This window comes from Ambystoma mexicanum, chromosome 5p, assembly GCF_040938575.1.
Source record: "Ambystoma mexicanum isolate Mex_15411 chromosome 5p, UKY_AmexF1_1, whole genome shotgun sequence".
Classification (NCBI taxonomy): domain Eukaryota; kingdom Metazoa; phylum Chordata; class Amphibia; order Caudata; family Ambystomatidae; genus Ambystoma; species Ambystoma mexicanum.
Genome location: NC_090930.1, coordinates 860,181,614 through 860,200,797, shown reverse-complemented (window position 1 = coordinate 860,200,797; position 19,184 = coordinate 860,181,614). Strand labels below are relative to the sequence as shown.

Here is a 19,184-nt window from a genome sequence, read left to right as displayed (position 1 = left end):
AGTTGGAGGTGGGTTGTGAGAAGGAACAGTAGTGAAAAGATGTCAAAGTACTGCTTGTCCCACCTGAGAATCAGACCTAGAATGAGTGTTTTGTAAAGGTATGTACAGAACTCCAGGTTGCCGCTTTGCAAATGGACTCTAGGGGAACATTTGCAATGAATGCTATGGATGCGCCAGTGCCTCAAGTAGAATGTGCTCTAGGCTTGAAGGGCAGTTCTCTCTTAACCAGAGTGTAAAAGTGTGAAGCATTTGACTATACACCTTGAGATAGCTGACAGAGATAGGATCCCCTTCTTTGCCAGCTGCCACTGAAACGAAAAATTGGTCTGTTTTCCTCAATGGTTCTGCCTTTTCCAGGTAAAACATGACTGCCCTGTGCACATCTAGTGTGTGTAGACTTCTTTCGGCCATGTTAGTGGGGTTCTGGAAGAAAGTGGGCAGTTCTATTGACTGGTTCACATTGAACATGGAAATAAATTTAGGTGCAAATCGAGGGTGAGTGCGCAGAACCACTTTATCTCTGTGAATAGTAACGAAAGGGTCTAGTACTGAAAGGGCCTGTAGTTCACTAACCCTTCTTATAGAAGTCATAGCCACTAAGAACGCTGTCTCATAGGTAAGGTCTTTTAGACTTGCCTTGTGCATAGGCTCAATGGGGGACCCCATGAGTCTAGTTCTATTCATTTATTTATTTGGATTTATAAAGCGCCCTATGACCGGAGGCATCGTGGCGCTGTTACAGGATATACACTTGGTGCATGTTATACAGATTATACAGAGTATACATTCGGTGCACGTTATAACATTGTTGCAGGAGTAGATGTATACAGCAGTAAAAGACATTGTAGAGAAGGTGTTACGGGTCACAGAGGGAAAGCGTTAGAGACAAAGCATGACATAAGGTGGTCTAGTTGAACAGCTTTGTTTTTAGAGCTTTCCTGTCAGGGATTCTTCTTTTCTTAGACTGAGTGGGAGTGAGTTCTAAGCTTTAGGGGTTAGAACCTCAAAGCTAGAGCTGCCTGCTTTAGCTCTGTTGAATGCAGGGACTGAGAGTTAGTGTGCATATTGGTCACGTTTCAGTCTGTAGGGTGCCGATTGGTGTATTCTTTCCACTAGGTAAGCTAGGGCAGACTGGGCGATGCATCTGTGTGTGATGTTGAGGGCTTTGAATATTATGCGTTCTTTGACCGGGAGCCAATGGGCATCTTTGCGTGCTCTCTCTTGGGTACACTGAGTGCGGCTCTGAGGGCACTGTTTTGTGCGATTTGTAATCTGTTGATATTATTGGAGGTGCCTAGAAGTAGAAAGTTGCAGTAGTCAAGTTTTGCACAAGTTGTGACCCTTGCGATGTTGAGGCAATTTTTCTGAGATAGGTATGCTCTCACAGCGTTTATTATTTTTGATGTGAGCGCTGCCGCTGATGAGTTGGCGCTGACTTGCCTGCCCATTGTTAGGGTGGTCCAGATAGATACTGAGTGTTTTGACTGTGTGAGGTTTTAATGATGGTGTCCTCGATGCTGAAAGAACTATAGTTGTCGTCTAGTTTTTTTAAAGCTTCTTTGGGGCCTACTAGCAGTATTTCGTTTTTTCCCCCCATTTAGGCATAGACCATTTGCTGCCATCCAGGCCTGGATACGTGCATATGTGTCTTGGAGTGTCTTGAGGTCTTGTTCATAGTCACCTGGTAGAGTTAGGAGAATATGGGTGTCATCGGCAGTTTGTAAAGGCTATGCCGACGTCTTCTAGGTCACTGAATAAGGGTTGGGTGAAGAGGTTGTAGAGGGTGGGGGAGGAGACCACATTTAAGTCCCATCCGGTAGCTGGGTTTGAAATGGGGGGGGAACGAATTCTCGTAACCCCTTCCATGAAAGCCTTGATAACTGGTATTTTCCACCACAACACCTTTTGTTGTGACATAGTGACGTAGGCTGAGAGAGCAGCTAAGTGAGCCTTTAGTGAATTAAAAACTAGGAGAGCAGTCAATGGGATTGACACCCATGGCATTACACCAGATAAAGCGTTTCCATTTACTGAAATAGCAATATTGGGTGTCTTCTCGCTTTCATGAGCATGTCCATACATCTCTGAGGGAGTTGAAGGTGTGTGAACTCTAGGACCTCAGGAGCCAGGCCGCTAAGTTCAGAGTTGCAGACATGGATGCAGTGCTTGCTCCCCCGTCCTGAGACATGTAGGGGTAGGGTAGTTTCAGAGGAGGGGATTGGGACATTTCCATCAGATGAGAACCAGGGTTGGCACTTTGTTGAGTAAGGGAGTCCGGGGGGGTGGGTGGGAGGAGGTGAGAGGGCGGGGCAATAAACCCAGAGCCCGTTCCCCTTGGAGCGGTTCTGTGTGTACCTGGAGGCGTAATCTTGCCATTGAGCGTTCTCCAGAGTTGCGAACAAGTCGATCTCTGGGGAACCCCATTCTGCGAAAACGTTGTAGACTATGTCTTCGTGTAGTCGCCATTCGTACTCTATAGGCAGTGGGACATCTCCGCTGAGCAAGTCTACCAGAAGATTGAGTTCTCATGGAACGTGTTGGGACATCCTGTGTTTGAGAGCCCATATCCAAATGTTTTGGGACAGCTTGGATAGCCCTGAGAGTGTGTGCCCCCTTGTTTGTTCAGGAAGTACATGGCTGTGGTGCTGTCTGTCAAGATCAGGACGGTCTTCCCCTGTAACTGTATCTGAAAGTCTTTCAGTGCTTTGAATACCGCTAATAGCTCCAACTGATTTATGTGGTTGGACGCTACTTGTGGGGAACACACGCTGTTCGCCGTCTGCTGAAGCAGGTGAGCCCCCCCACCCCGTGAGAGATGAGTCGGTCATGAGAGTGGCTTCTATTGCGTGGTGGTGAAGGTTTTCCCCTTCAAGAGGTTTTCCCTAAACGAGTACTGCAGAGAGAGAACAAGGGCTGGCGAGACAACTACCAGATCTCCCCATTGTCAGCTGGCCTGACACCACTGGCTGTTGAGCCACTCTTGCATGGGACGCATGAGGAACGAAATAAATGCAGGACGCCATCATTCCTAGCAGTCGCATGGCCTTGCGCACAGTCGCTTCCTGACTGGCTACATACTGAGGGATCTGAAACAGCATGTTTTGAACCTTTTCGTTGGATGGGAAGACAAGGCCGTCTTTTATCCAAATTAGAGCCCCTATAAACAGTTTCACTTGTCTGGGGTCTAGGCTGGATTTCTTCTAGTTGATGGAGAATCCCAGACTAAATAAGAGGTCTATTGTCTTCTGCGTGTTCAATAGGCATGTTTCGTAGGACTCCCCTATTATGAGCCAGACGTTGAGGTAAGGGTAAACCGGGACGGATAGTCTGTACAGGTGTGCTGCCGCTACTGCCAGTACCTTTGTAAACACCCTAGGTGCCGAGGCAATGCCGAAAGGGAGTACTTTGAACTGATATTGCTTGCCCTCTATTTTGACAATTGATCTTTTATTTCTAACGCGCTCGTACACAAGTGTTTCAGAGCGCGGCAAGGGAGGGGAGGGGAACAGGGCAGAACAAAAGAGCGATCTGACTAGGCCCAGTGACATTGAGAACGCGCAAGTGCATCGGAGAGGGGGAAGGGAAAAGTGCATGGAAGGGTGGAGAAGTGGAAAGTGCGAAGCAGAGGAGAAACAAATAACAATAAATAAGTAATAAAGGCAACAAAGAGTGGTATTGCAGCCAGCAATTTGCAAGTGCTAGGTTTAAGGCAGCAGACAGGGTAGGTCTGATAAGTGCAGGAAGAAGGGGTGGGGCTGTATGGATACAGACCCCAGTGCAATTGGTGGCCCAGAGGCAATTCGGGAAGGTGGCAGGGTGAGCAGGTACCTGGGCCCGGAGGACAGAGGGTGCCCGGTTGCACGGTGCCAAGAGAGAATAGATCAGCAGGGGAGAGTGGGAGCGAAGGCAGAAAAAAAGAGAAAGGTCTTGAGGTGTTTCCGGAACCCGAGATGGTTCTCCTCAAGTTTTAGAGTGGCAGGGAGGCTGTTCCAGAGGGAGGCCCCAGCCGAAGGCAGATCTACCCCCAGCTCGTTTCTTTGAAAAATGACTGACCCTGAGGTAGTTAGAGGTAGAGGAGCAAAGAGCTCGAGAGAGAAAGTATTTGCAGAGGGATAGCTGAAGGTATTTTGGACCCAGGCCCCAGAAAGCCTTGTGGACAATGTAGAGGGTTTTGAATTTAATCCTTGCATCCACTGGGAGCCAATGGAGAGATTTCAGAGCTTGAGAGATGCAATCCCATGGCTTGAGGCCAAGGACAAGTCTCGCAGACCTGTTCTGGATTAGTTGGAGGGCGGAGAGTAGAGGCAGGTAGATTTAGAAAGGGAACAAGTTACTTACCTGTAACTGTTGTTCTCTAGCATGGGTCTGGCATGGATTCACATGCTCATGAATATCCCCCGTCAGGCCAGGAATCCTCAGTAAAGAAAAAAATCAGTATCAGTTTTGTTTCTGATCTGTCCTTCTCAGTAGTAACCAATCACAGGTCTCTGGGTCATACTGCCCCCAGCCAATGACTGCCCTCTCCCTAAGCCCCGCCTCTGGCAGCCATCTTCAGATTTGGTAGCACGCAAAGTGGCAGTATGACCAAGTGAAGAGCCGTAGAGGGGTAGGAGGGATGGTTTGCATGTGGATCCATGCCAGACCCATGCTGGAGAACAGTTACAGGTAAGTAACTTGTTCCTTCTCCAGAATGGGGTCTGGCATGTATTCACATGCTCATGAATATAAGAATACATAGCAGTACACACATGCACAACCAACTGGAGGTGGAAAAAAGGCTCAACATTAAGCATTACATCAAAACTCAACATTAAGCAGTTCTTACCTCCTCACCAGGCTCACCTTAGGCGAACAGGTTGCGCAGCACCGCTTGGCAGACCCTGGACTCTTCCCTGGAATCCCGGTCGACGCAGTAGAATCTCGTGAAGGTGTGCGTCGACCTCCACGTAGCAGCCCTGCAGATGTCCAGCAGGGGAACACCAGACAAGAACGCCGTGGTAGCAGCGATAGCTCTGGTCGAATGGGCTCTGGGACGGCCAGGCAACGGTCGGTTAGCCAACCGATGAGTGCGTGAAGCAGCTGGAGAGCCATCTGGAAATGGAAGCCTTCGAGAGAGCCTTCCCTTGGTTCACAGGTCCAAAGGTCACAAAAAGTTGTGATGTCTTCCGTGCGGTCCACCTAGAACTTCAGCACTCTAGCCAGAGGTGGAAGTCCGACGGCACCTTGGGCATAAAAGAGGGGTGCGTCCTCAGCACCACCCTCATGTCGTGAGAAGTCAAGTATGGAGGCTTGCAGGATAGGGCCTGGATCTCTCCCACTCACCGTGCGGAGGTGATGGCCACAAGAAACGCAGTCTTCCACGACAGGAATTTCAACGGTGCCCAATGCAGGGGCTCGAATGGCGCCCCCCCCTGAGCCTGGTCAGTACCACGTTGAGTTCCGAACGTTCCCGGCGTGGGAACAGTCCCTTCATAAATTCCTTCACCAGGCGATGGGACCACAAGGACGCCCGTCCTGTGGTTCTGGTGTATCGGGAGATCGAAGCCAGATGTATCTTGATGGAGGCGTGAGCCAGTCCAGCCTTGGCCAGCGACAGTAGGTACGGCAGCACTTGAGGGGCCGTAATCCGTAGAGGGTTAATCTTCTGTGCACGGCACCAGACAGAGTACCTCTTCCACTTATGTCAGTAGCACTTGAGAGTTGAGGACGCCCTGGCTTTTGCAAGGACCTCTCTGCAGTCAGCTGGGATATCGTACCCTCCAAACTCTAGTGCTGCAGGAGCCAGGCCTGCAAGTTCAGAGACTCCGGATCGTGATGAAGTATGGCGCCTCCTTCTCTGGAGAGAAGATCCGCGTCCGTCGGCAGCTTGACTGGTGGGGACGCTGACAACTGCAGAAGGTCTGGGAACCAGATCTGCCTCGGCCACGCCGGTGCGACTAGGATCATCCTGCACCGGGACCTCTTGAGCTGGTTGACGAGTCGGAGCAACAATGGCAACTGAGGGAACGCATATAGGAACAGGCCGTCCCAGGGGGACGAGAAAGCTTCGCCCATGCTCCTCGGCTGGGGAAACCTGCTGGCGAACCTCTGGCACTTGGAGTTTGTCGCTGTCGCGAACAGGCCGATCTGCGGTTTTCCCCCATCGTCCAAGAGTCGATCCACTTGATCCTGACGTAGTTCCCACTCGTGGCACGAGCGCAGCTCCCTGAGGGAGTCGGCGATGGTGTTCTTTATCCCTGCAGATGAAAGGGCACCAGAAACATCCCTTGGGCGACGGCCCAATGCCACAGATCCTGGGATTCCTTGGAGAGGGCTGGGGATCTGGTTCCTCCCTGCTTCCAGATGTAGAACATAGTGGAGGTGTTGTCGGTGAAGATTCTCACCACCTTGGAGAAAGGACCCGAGGGCCCAGAACACTGCACGGAGCTCCAGGATGTTGATGTGGAGCGTCTTCTTCTCTGGGAGCCAAAGGCCTCTCGCGTGAAGTTCTCTGGTGTGTGGTCCTCACCCTTCCAGGGAGGCATCCGTCGTCATCGTTATCTGGTGGGATGGGGTCTGAAAGTCTGTGCCGACCGTCAGATGAGCGCGGGTGCCCCACCACCGGATCGCTCGTCGGAAGGTCTCGTCGAGCAGGATCCTGCCCTCGAAGCTGCCCGTTGCTTGGATCCAGCGGTTGTCGAGTAACTCTTGCAGAGGGCGCATCCGAAGCCTGCACAGGCGCACGAGATATATGCGGGAGGACATCATCCCGAGGAGGGACTTGATGGACCTCACCCTGGCAACATCCGTGGCCAGCAGACGCTGCACCTTGCCCAGGATGGCCTTCGTCCTTTCCTCAGACGGTGAGGCCAGACACGCCACTGTGTCGAGCTTGGCTCTCAGAAACATTGCAACAGGACCAGGTGGGATTTGGGAAAGTTGATGGAGAATCCCAGGTCCGTGAGCAGCTGGACGGTCTTTGCTGTGTGATCCACGGCAAGCTCCCTTGTCCTTGCTCGGATGAGCCAGTCGTCCCGGTAGGGGTAGACGTGGATCCCCTGCAGGCGCAGCCGCGCCGCCACCGGTGCGAGGCACTTGATGAACACCCTGGGTGCCGACTTCAATCCGAATGGGAGGGCCTTGAACTGGTAGTGCCGTCCTTGGACCATGAACCTGAGGACCTTTCGGTGTCCTTTCAGGATGGGGATGTGGAGGTACGCATCCTCCAATCCAAGGACGACAGGAAATAGCCCTCCTGCAGCTGTCCCAGCACGTGCTGGAGGGTGACCATCTGGAACTTCTGTGCCTTGATGTACTTGTTCAGTCGTCGCAGGTCAAGGATGGGGCGCCATCCTCCTGTCTTCTTTTTCACTAGGAAGTACCTTGAGTATACTCCGGAGCCTCTTCGGGACGAGCTCGATGGCACCTTTTTTGAGCAACGGCCTTACCTCCACTAGCACTTGAGGGACGTGATTTTCCTTCCTGACCACGGGTGGAATGCGGGGGTGCTTTTCGAAATTCGAGCGCGTGCCCCTGGGCCAGGGCGTCCAGCACCCAAAGGTCGGTGGAGATGGACTCCCACACACTGACGAACTTCGCCAGCCGGCCTCCCACCGGGGTGCTTCGGTGCGGGCCCCAACAACGCTGTCGGTTCAATCTTGCTTGGAGGACGCCTTGCCGCCTTGGCCTCCCTGGCGACGACGGCGGGGCCCACCCGACTTGCCTCGTCCTCTATAGGCTTCCTGTGCCGAGGAGCGGGCCGCTTGGCGGTACGCAGAGTAGCCACCGCTGAATCCCTTGGAGGCACCCTGCTTGCCTCCGGTGCTCCGAAAGGATGGCCTTTGTTGCGAGAGAACGCCTAGGCCCTAGCTGTCTCAGTGTCCGCCTTGATGGCTTGGAGGGACTCATCCACCGTTTTCCCAAACAGGTTGTTCCCGTCGAGCGGCATGTCCAACACCTTGGCTTGTACATCCTGGCGGAAATCCGTCGCCTTGAGCCAACCTTGTCTAAGGCAAACGCTGTTGTCTAGCTGGCGGAAACCGGTGTTGGCAATGTCCATTGAAGCACCCCGCCCCCCCGGCTTTCTTCTTGGCCGCTGCTGAGACGACCGAGTCAGGGGCCGGTTAAGTCCTCGTCAGGGACCAGGTACTTATTCTCGTATCGATCCCTCTTGGCAGGCGTCGTAGACGGGTTCTTGAGAAGGGCGAGACCCTCGTCCCAGATGTCATCCAGCAGAGGCACGGCGAGGACTGCCTTCCTCTTGGCCTCGCGCCGTTGGTAAAGGAAACCTTGCTTCTCCTCGGGGCAGAGCTGAAAAAGCTCGGATGCCCTGGCGATCATTGCATGGAAAGATCCGATCTCGTCGGACGGGGAGGCCCGGGCTGGCGATGGGAGCTCCGTCCCGTCGTCCCCGCCGCCATAGTCGTCGGTACCTGTCGTGGCCGTGTCTGTTCACGTGTCATCCCCAGGGACGGGGGACGTGGGTAAGGGCCGAGCAGGCCGCGAGGGCTGAGAAGGCGGGGCTGGATGGATCCGTCTTCTCTTGTTCGGTGGGCTTCCCGTCGTGCCCGGCTCTGGTTCCTCCGTCCAGCCTGGTTCCGGGTCCTCCGTCGATGGTAAGGGCAATCTCATCCTCATCTCCGAACATGAGGATTGTATTCCCAACAAAATGGCCACAGAGTTATTCTCCGGTTCCGGAAGCGACGGGCGACTAGGACCCTCGCCGGTGCCGCCGTCGCTCTCGTCATTACCCTCGTCGGGATCCCTCCCGTGAGGACGGGCCTCTTCGACGCCCTCGTCGAGGCCCTCTAAGACTTCTACCAGCTCCTCCTCAGATGCTGTGTCCATGTCCACAATGGCCACCGCCCCCCCCCCTTTATCCGCAGGGGTCTTCACGGGGGTCTTCTCGATGGGTCTGAAAGAGGCTTCCCTCCGCGGAGGCAGGGAGACTCTGGGCCCCCCGAGGTCGCCTCCACTGGTGTAGCCTCCACAGGCCGTGCCAGGGCCGCCGCGACTCCCTTGATAGAGGCCTTGGCCGGGTGAATCAAGGCCTTCACCGCCTTAGGCGTGCTTGAGGCCTTCACATTGGGGGGGAGGGTCACTGCCTCGCTCCCCCTCGGCCGAATCCTTCGAGATCAACCGGGGCCTCTCCAGAAGTTTACCCGGGTTCTCGGATTTCCTCTTCCCCGAACCAGAGCATTGGCTCGTGGTTGATGGTGCCGGGGAAGGCGCGCCCTGCCTGGCAGCCGAAGAGCCCGACCGTTCGGCGCTCCCGGTGCCCGCAGACTCACGGTGCTTTGCCTTCTGTTGGGCCCCCGTAGCCGGGGCGCCCTCACAGGACTTAGAAGACCGCTCAGACTTCTTCTTCTCACCTGACTGACTCCTTCCTTCCAGCCAGTTGGAGAGACGAAGGCGTCGGTCCCCGATGGTCCGTTCCGACATGTTCCTGCAAAACGCACAGCCCTTCTCCTCGTGCGTTTTGTCCTCATGAAGGCAGTAGAGACATTTCAAATGCTCGTCCTCCTTGAACACATTCTGTAGCTGGCATCCAGGGCAAACCCTGAACAGCTTTCCGGGCGTCGGACTTACTTTCTCCTGGGCCATGTGGGTAGGCCGCAGAAACTTCTGGAATCCCCCAAGAAGCGCAACTCGACGAAATCTTCACCCTTGAGGGGCGTAGAAAAAAACCCGACATGGATACCCGTTCATCAGATGTAGAGACGGTGGAGCTTGAGGCTCTATTTTACCGAAAAATTAGAAATTCTCTTTGAAAAAGCGCGAAAACGAAGCAAAAGCTCGAGAGCTAAACACGAGGACTCCCAACACTTGAGCGTGCGGTAAAAATCTGAAGATGGCTGCTAGAGGCGGGGCTTAGGGAGAGGGCAGTCATTGGCTGGGGGCAGTATGACCCAGAGACCAGTGATTGGTTACTACTGAGAAAGACAGATCAGAAACGAAACCGATACTGATTTTTTCTTTAATGAGGATTCCCGGCCTGACGAGGAATATTCATGAGCATGTGAATCCATGCCAGACCCCATGCTGGAGAAAGGCTGTTACAATAGTCCAACCTAGAGAGAACCAGAGCTTGGGATACCATGAGCTTCTGGGGGAAGGAGAGGAAAGGCAGAGTACCTCTGAGGAGGTGCAGTAGGAAATCTGACTTTTTAGAGACCTCAGATGTGGGCGAACAAGGAAAGGGTGGAGTCAAAGATGACCCTGAGGTTCTTAGCCTCGCAGGTGGGGGTAGGAGGAGGACCAAGGGAAGCCAGCCAGAAAGTGAGGGGAAAGGGTGGTGAAGGTGTGCCGATGAGGAGGATCTCAGTCTTGCTGGCATTCAGACAAAGATCATTGGCGGCACACCAATCTTGAATGGCAGTTAGGAAATCAGATTAGAGAGGAGGTGGCAGAGGGCAGCCTGAAAATGAGTTGTGTCATCAGTGTAGCACTGAAAATTTGAGCAGAAAATGGCATTGCAGTGGGCGAGAGTTGCCAGGTATTGGTTGAAAAGCCAGGGCGAGAGGTTAGACCTCTGGGGAACACCACCGGTAGAGAGGAAGATAGATGATAGGAAGGACCCAAGTTGAACCTGGGCGGGTCGATCTGAGAGGAAAGAGGTCAGCCAGGCCAGAGCCTGATCAGTGATACCCAGGTTTTCACTGAGACCGTTGAGCAGGATAGTATGGTTGATGGTCTTTCGTAAACCATAGGTATTTTCTGTGCGCTGGCAACATTGAAATATGAAAGTATGCATCTTTCATGTCCAGTGTTGCCATGTAATTGCCCTGTTTCAACAACGGGACTACTTCCTGTAAAGTGACCATACGAAACTTTTGAGGTTTCATAAACTTGTTCGCTGGGAGCAATTCTAGCACAGGGCGCATGTTGAGATCCTTTTTGGGTACAAGTACGTACACTGAATAAATACTCTTTATCCGTAGAATAGGGATTACTTCTATGGCATCCTTTCCTAGAAGGGTCTCCACCTCTTGCAGTAGGATTTGCAGGTGGTTCGGCATCAGGATCTTGGCGGTCTGAATTGGGGTGGTCGGGCAAATTCTATACAGTACCCGTGGGCGACCATCTTGAGTACCCACTGGTCCGTTATCCCCTCCCATGCAGAAAGAAAAGATGTTGAACTCCCCCCGACCAGAGTCAGCATGTTTTGGACCCTCTCAGAGCGAAAGACTAGTCTGTCTTTTGTCCGAATCAAAGCCCCCAGAAACTGTTTGACCAGGCTGGGGTTTAGAGTGGATTTATTCTTATTGATAGAGAATCCTAGGCTGAAGAGGAGATTTACTGTTGTCTGGCAGTCGGTGACTCCACTGGGTCCTTCAGCGCTTGTGCGCCGTTGGATGGTGGGTCGACGACAGAGGATTTTTTTTTTTTAATGAGACACCCCGTACCAGAAGGATGCCCAGTCGCATGCTGTGAATGTGGTTGTGTGGAAGGCGATCCGCGAGATTCGGCAGTTGCTGCTGACATTTTCAGCGGTCCTGTGGGCATCAAGCGCTTCTTCGACGACTCAGTCGAAGACGCTTTAGGGGCTGTGGGCTTATGTACATGTGGTGTGTGAGTGCCCTTGTCGCTGGGGTGTGATCTCCCCATAACAGTGCCGATGAGAGGTTGATGGCTTCCAATTCGGAGCAATGGCTGCCAACGGATTCCTCGTCCGAAGCGACGGTGCAGACGGGGGGAAAGGTTTTCAGCCTGCAAGGCATAGGCCGCCCACCTTTTAGTCCGCCTGTCTCTCGTCTTCAGTCTCAAAAGTTTACAGGCCTTGCACGAGCGCTCGTCGTGGTCACGAGGGAAGACACCGATTGCATCAGCGATGGGTGTTTTTCCAGGGACATTTGCTGTTTCACGACGGGCAGAATTTAAAAGGAGTCCTCTCCATAGCAGAGGTTTGCGGCAGCCAGACCAAGAAAAGAAAGAGGGGTGATGGAAATACATTCTCAAAGCGAGGAATAGAAACACATGGCCACACTCTCCCTACTGTAAGGGCCTGGCCAGAGGGCTGAGGCCAAGCAGTCAACAGCCGTCAAGCAGGTCACAGTCGCCAAGCAGTTGCAGATGATGTTGGCGCAGGAAACACAAAAACATTTGTCGAGAAGTAATATCCAAACTGACTAGACGACTGTAGGCCGTGGAAACTAATTTAGCAATGTAAAACTCACGAACTCTGCATAAGCAACCAACTAGGTTGGCGGGAAAAAAATAATCAGAGGGACCTCCAAGCGCAAGGGTTTTTGGGTATGCTACACATCACAATAGGGATAGGGTTACAGTCACGCCCATGTCGCCATCCCTTTCGATCTTCGAAAGAAAGATGCAATACTCTGATTTCCACTAGATGTAAGACTATATGCACAGCATGCGATTCTAAGCAGATTCACAAGCATCGGAATCACACATTTATTATGCATTTACAACCAATGCTTGTTTTTTGGCATCATATGCCCAGCTACTGAAAACATTTGTCAGATATTGCTTGTCTAAGCACTTGCATCAATAAGTCAGTTATTGCCATTTGCTCGTATGCCCTGGTACACTTTTTTCATCACATGTCCAGAAACTTGCCCCACTTTCTAAGCATTAACTTAATTTGCTGATAAACATATTTGCTGGGTAGTTCCATTAAAGGCCCTTTTCATACCATTTGCCAGGGGGCTGGGATAGATAGGATCTTTGACACAAGGGATGATAATCTAAGGGAGAGCAATGTGGGATGGCATCCCCATTCTCCCCCAGTCCTGACCACCCTCCCTCACCCCCTACAAAAATAGTGGGAACAGGGTCAAGGGTGGGCCAGAAGAGAAGAGATGCCATGGCCTTTTTGGTCTACTTTTTTACTAATTGAGTATAAGCACATGATTGGATCAGCCCCTGTGTCCCACTGGCTGCTTCTAAATGATTCCGTGCATTTGGAAGGTCTTGTTTTCCCTTTATGCCAACAAATATGCTTTGCAGAAGGTGTTCCGAGTGACATCCAATCATACCCCAAATGGCTTCAAAGTTACAAGTTCCTAATTTGCTTTAGACATTTACACACAAGCAGCTTTTAGTAGTTGTACCAAAGTGAAAGGCACCAGAAACATTAGAAAGATATTTCTGCATGATTGAGCTAGGCCTTCTGCAAAAGCACCCTTTTTTCAGGAAAGCCAATAGTTTCACTACTTTTGTTTTTGAACTTTGATCACTGTAGGAACCTCCTTAAAAACTGCTATTTCACTCTGCACAGTCTCCAGGTTGTTTCTACTCCAACATTGTATATCCCATGCTTCTACCCCAAGGCTCCTGCAGTCAGCTGTGCTGTATAAGTAGCTATACACTGCATACGTGAAAATAAGGAAACTTCACTTACCAGATTGAGGAGTTCTGTGTTCGCGATGGTGCCTGGATTTCGTTGATGTTTCAGATCCATTATCGTTCTCTTTTAAAGCTTCTTTTTGCTTTGCCTGTTGGATTTTAATTAGCTGAGACACCAACGCTGAAAATGCGCTCTGAACAGATGCCTGGGCACCATCTGAACTGGGTTTCAGTGGCTTTGGCTGAACAGGAAGCAAGAGAGGCTGGATAATTATAGGCTGTTTAACAGGTTCGAGTAGTTTTTGCTCAGGTTTCTTATCACCTGCTGCCAAAATTCCAGCAGGAAGGCTTATTTTGTTCAGCTGTTGCTGAGTCTCTGGATTTACTTTAATATTTAATACTTGAGCAAAATGAGCCATATTGACACTTGAATTAGATTGTAGCAAGTTCAGCACGATTGCCAATTCATTTTGATTCAATTGATGTTCTGTGCCCGGATTACCTAAAATGAACAAAAACAAAAATTAGCGTAAAGTGCCATTAGCCATTAATTTAGAAAGGGGCACCCATTTCATACAAGGCAAACAATCCAAAGTTTAGATTAACGTTTCCAATGGCATGTCTCAACAGCTCTGAGACCATTAAAATGTTGGACACAAATTTACTTTACATATTTTCTGAATATATAAACAATGCAGAATCAAAATTGGATTACTACGAGTAGTATCAAAGTTAATATCTACTACAGAATAACTTATTGAAGTAATTCAGTCTTAATATTTGAAATAATCAATATGTTTAGAAATAACTAAAGACTATTAAAGTAGTAGAACAGTAAAGTTATACTGCATTATTTATTGAAAAAAAGCTAGACATGTTAAAGCAATATTCCTACAGAAGTGGATACTTCAAACAAAAATGCTCCTACTCCCCGTCATCCAAAACCTACAGAACATTTATTGTTCAATTTAAGGGATTTAAAGTATGAATTGAAAAACAATGGTTGAATCACCCATGTCCTTCCCTGACATCAAGATGGGACAAACATGGCATCTGGTCAGGGGAGAATAAGACTGGTTTGGAGAAGAAAGGCAGAAGGGCTTGTGCCAAAGCCATTACATAAACTGTAAGCTGCCTAGTCATCTGTGCACACATACTCTAAGATCAAAGCTGGTTTGATTATTCCTAGCCCCAAACTGGCTTCGGCACGTTAGGCAGAATTGCATGCAGTACCCCCTGGGACCACCACATACAATTAGGATAACAGGTGTAAGCAAAACCAACCTTTGGTATAAGTCTGTACTACACAGTTTTTGGTAGCGAGCTGAGCAGTCAAGCTTATCTCAAGAGGTAAGCAGTACAAGGATGTTCTACAGAGGTCTTACAATCACAGTTGTTCAAATAGACACTTGCACTCAAGGTTTCTTGGTAAAACACTTATTAATTTATGACACAGACATTTAGAAAACATTCACTAGAAGGAGGCAACTTAATATCATACACAAATACACTTCAATACCAAACCAATACGTATGGGTAAATAAGGCTCCCCTGAAATGGGAGCAAAATGGCATTTCAGTTACTTTAAATGGGAGTAAAAAGGCACAAGTTAATAAAATAGACCACAAATACTTTCTCAGGCAGTGCAAATAGTTTAAGTTCACTAGAGGACTTGATTCAGTTTAATAGGTCGAAGGCAAAGTCAATGGGCTAGTGTCTTTGACAGGAAAGCAGTTCTGTCACGATCCATGCCCCTGACCCCCTCAGGTATAACAGCCCCCACACCGGCCCCAAGAGCTTTAAAACTATCAGAAACATACATTGAGTCAGTCCTGGCGCCTTTGGCGCCAAGCTCATTATCAGGAATAAAGCAATACCAGTTTTGGACCATAATCCAACATGGTGGCCTATTACACAGCTCAGTTCTTTAGAACTAAGCCATGCGGTCTAGTGTTTTGGGTGTGGCTGGGCCTGGAACTACTTGGGCTGGAAATACTTTACCTAGGCTATTTAAACCACACCCAAACAGCAGAACACGCTTCGCGTTATTCTGCACTCCTGCAGCTTAACGCTCACCGTCTTCCAAACTCTTAACATCTATCTGATCTACCGCCCACCAGGCCCCATCGGCACCTTTGAGGACGACCTTAACTCTATTCTATCTAATAACCTTAAAAGTTCTACCCAAGTTCTCACACTAGGGGACTTCAACTTGGGTTATAACGACCCGGATGACCATCCCGCCAGTGCCACAGCTAGCATTCTTACTGAACTAGGCTTCATGCAAAGATGCACGACACCTACACATGCAAAAGGAAGAACACTCGACTGGGTGGCTGACTACAATTGCCTAGTGAACAGTATTAACACTATACCTTTAGCCCGGACTGACCACCAACTGGTATCGTTCATGCTCTCCGCCGATAGACCCCCTCCTACACCTATCACTAAGGCCCCACCAACTCTTACGAGAAATAAGAAGAACATGACAGTAGAAAGACTCATCCCCAACTTACTTCCCACACTTAAAACACTTCCTGACAACCTGGATCCTGAGACCTTGGTTGAAGAATATAACAAGATTATGGCCACCTCGTTGGACCGCATCGCCCCCCTCAAACTTAGATCTAGTAAACCAAAAACGCACCTCAACAAATGGTACACCCCATTCCTCAAAAATCTAAGGCAAAAAAAAAGAAACTGCAAGTCCATTTGGAAAAAATCCCCCTCAGTCTCCAACAAAATCGAACTCTCTAAACGAATTGCTCTCTACAAAAAAGAAATCTACATGGCCAAACGAGTCTCCTTTGACTCTCGCATATCCCAAGCCTAATCCAACATGAAAACTCTTCTCCATCCTTAAAGAAATAGAAACCCCCATAACTCCCATTGACACGTGCACCAAAGATAAAAACTGGTGCTCCGAAATCGAAAATGCCCTAGCAAATAAGATTGTGACTCTACAAAGCAAAATCTCAAGCAAAAGAGCCACCTTGAATGACGCCCTCAACTCAAAAATGCCGGAGACGCTTATGTCCACAAACTCCACCTGCTTCCAGTTCTCTAAAGTCAATACTTTGGAAGGTGAAAAAATCATCCTGTCCCTGAAACCATCCTACTCCTCCTCCTCGACCTATCTGCAGCTTTTGATTTGGTCGATCACTCTGTCTTATGCTCACACCTCCACACTTCAGCTCACTTTTTCACTGAAGCCATCACCTGGATCACATCCTTCCTTAACGGTAGGACCATGAGGGCCTTTTCTACCACAGCGGCAGCTGACCCTATACCCATCACCTGCGGTGTTCCTCAAGGCTCCTGTGTCTCCCCCACACTATACAACATATTTACCAAGCCCCTTTTCGATGATTTGGATCATCTCGGTATCACCTACACTAACTATGCAGATGATACCCAGATCCTTCTTCCGCTTTCAGGAGATTATGAAAAGGATTTGGCCTTGCTAAATAGGGTGTACATCATCATCATCCAGGCATGGATGGCCACCCATGACTATGTCTGAATGATCATAAAACAGAGCTCATCATTTTAGGCACTACATTCAGCATAAAGAAACTTGGCCCGGCCTATAACTCCTTCATGATTGACGGGAACAATATCAAAGTCGGACAGGAGGTCAAAATACTGGGTTTCTACCTAGACTCCACTTTTTCCCTTAAAAGACACGTGAGCTCTCTTGCATCCTCCATGGCCTACACGTGTAAATTAATCCGCGCAGCCAGACCCTTCCTATCGGATTCTAGCTGCCTGACACTTGCCAGAACCCTCATATTGTCTCGACTTGACTATTGCAATGCCATGTACTTGGGGTCCACCAAGGCCACCACCAGCAAATTGCAAACCCTCCAGAACAACGCTCTCAGAGCAGCCCTGGCCATTTCCAGAAGAGAGCACATTACAGGAGTCAGCCAACAGAACAACTGGCTCCCCACCGGAGACAAAATTCTCTTAAAAACGGTATCACTCACCCACAAGTCCCTTAACTCTGCCCCCATCTACTTGATTAACAGATTCCACAGGCAACCCTCCTTAAGACCCATTAGAACTATATACAAAGACTGTTTATCTGTTCCCCACTACAAAAGGGCAACTATAGGGGGCAACAGTTTCCCGGTAAAAGCTGCCAAGCTCTGGAACTCGTTGCCTCCTAACCTCAGAGCAGACCTACCCTACCAGAACTTCCGATCCAAGGTGGTTTCTTGGCTGAAACTGGTCCTACTCAGACAATAAAACGCCCTGCATTACCTGCACACTGTGTAACCACGTGCGCCCTCTTGCATACTTGTACATTATGGTCCTATAATATAACTGCTGATTTGTATATAACTCTTTGTACCTATTTTGTATTTTGTAATCATGTATATTTTCTGTGTATTGTAACCAAGCTTTGAAATTTCTTGTAAATGCTGCGCTCCGATACCCCCCGGGTACTCTTGCGCATTATAAATAATAAAACAAACCATGTCCAGCTCCTGCTCATCTGCTTCTCAGGTGGCCCGATTCTGAAGCCCTAGATCCGGATTCCATTAATAACCTGGATTAACAAGAAGGAACAAGATACTTACCTGTAACTGTTGTTCTCCAGCACGGGTCTGGCATGGATTCACATGCTCATGAAGATTCCCTGTCGTCAGGCTGGGAATCCTCAGTAAAGAAAAAAATCAGTATCAGTTTCGTTTCTGATCGGTCTTTCTTAGTAGTAACCAATCACTGGTCTCTGGGTCATACTGCCCCCAGCCAATGACTGCCCTCTCCCTAAGCCCCGCCTCTGGCAGCCATATTCAGATTTGGTAGCAGGTAAAGTGGCAGTATGACCAAGTGAAGAGCCGCAGAGGGGCAGGAGGGAGGGTTTGCATGTGAATCCATGCCAGACCCATGCTGGAGAACAGTTACAGGTAAGTAACTTGTTCCATCTCCAGCATGGGGTCTGGCATGGATTCACATGCTCATGAATATAATACAACATAGCAGTACACACATGCACAACCACGGGAGGTGGCAAAAGGCTCAACATTAAGCATTACATAAACTCAACATTAAGCAACTCTTACCTCCTCACCAGGCCCACCTTGCGCAGCACTGCTTGGCCGACTCTGGACTCCTCCCTGGAATCCCGGTCGGTGCAGTAGAATCTCGTGAAGGTGTGCGTCGACCTCCACGTAGCAGCCCTGCAGATGTCCAGCAGGGGCACACCAGACAGGAACGCCGTGGTAGCAGCGATCGCTCTGGTCGAATGGGCTCTCGGATGGCTGGGCAACGGTCGGTTTGCCAACTGGTGAGCGTGCATGATGCAGTCGGAGAGCCATCTGGAAATGGAAGCCTTCGAGAGAGCCTTCCCCTGGTTCACAGGTCCAAAGTTCACAAACAGCTGTGATGCCTTCCGAAAACTTTGTTCGGTCCACGTAGAACTGAAGCGCTCTAGCTACATCCAGCAAGTGCAAAGTCCTCTTGGCCGGTGACGAAGGCGACGGGAAGAAAACTGGTAACACCAAGGGCTTGTTAAAATGGAAGTCCGATGGCACCTTGGGCATGAAGGAGGGGTACGTCTTCAGCATATCGTGAAAAGTCAAGTATGGGGGCTTGCAGGATAGGGCCTGAATCTCTCCCACGCATTGTGCGGAGGTGATGGCCACCAGGAATGCTGTCTTCCACGATAAGAACTTCAAAGGAGCCGAATGCAAAGGCTCGAATGGCGGCCCCATGAGCCTGGTCAGCACCACATTGAGCTCCCAAGTCGGGGTTGGAGCCTTCACCGACAGGAACGATCGGAACAGTCCTTTCATAAATTCCTTGACCAGCAGATGAGACCACAAGGACGGCCGTCCTGTAGTTCTGGTGTATCGGGAGATCACTGCAAGATGTATCTTGATGGAGGC

At 50.0% G+C, this 19,184-nt stretch overlaps 1 protein-coding gene across 3 annotated transcripts in view; it reads right to left on the bottom strand.

The window, feature by feature from the left end:
• CDK13 (cyclin dependent kinase 13) overlaps nucleotides 1-19,184 on the bottom strand; it is a 1,667,419-nt gene that overhangs the window by 243,703 nt on the left and 1,404,532 nt on the right. For all 3 annotated transcript variants that reach the window (XM_069613294.1, XM_069613292.1, XM_069613293.1), the window contains exon 15: nucleotides 13,343-13,789. In XM_069613294.1, coding sequence (XP_069469395.1) covers nucleotides 13,343-13,789 — 447 coding nt within the window. The remainder of the gene's footprint in view (nucleotides 1-13,342; nucleotides 13,790-19,184) is intronic.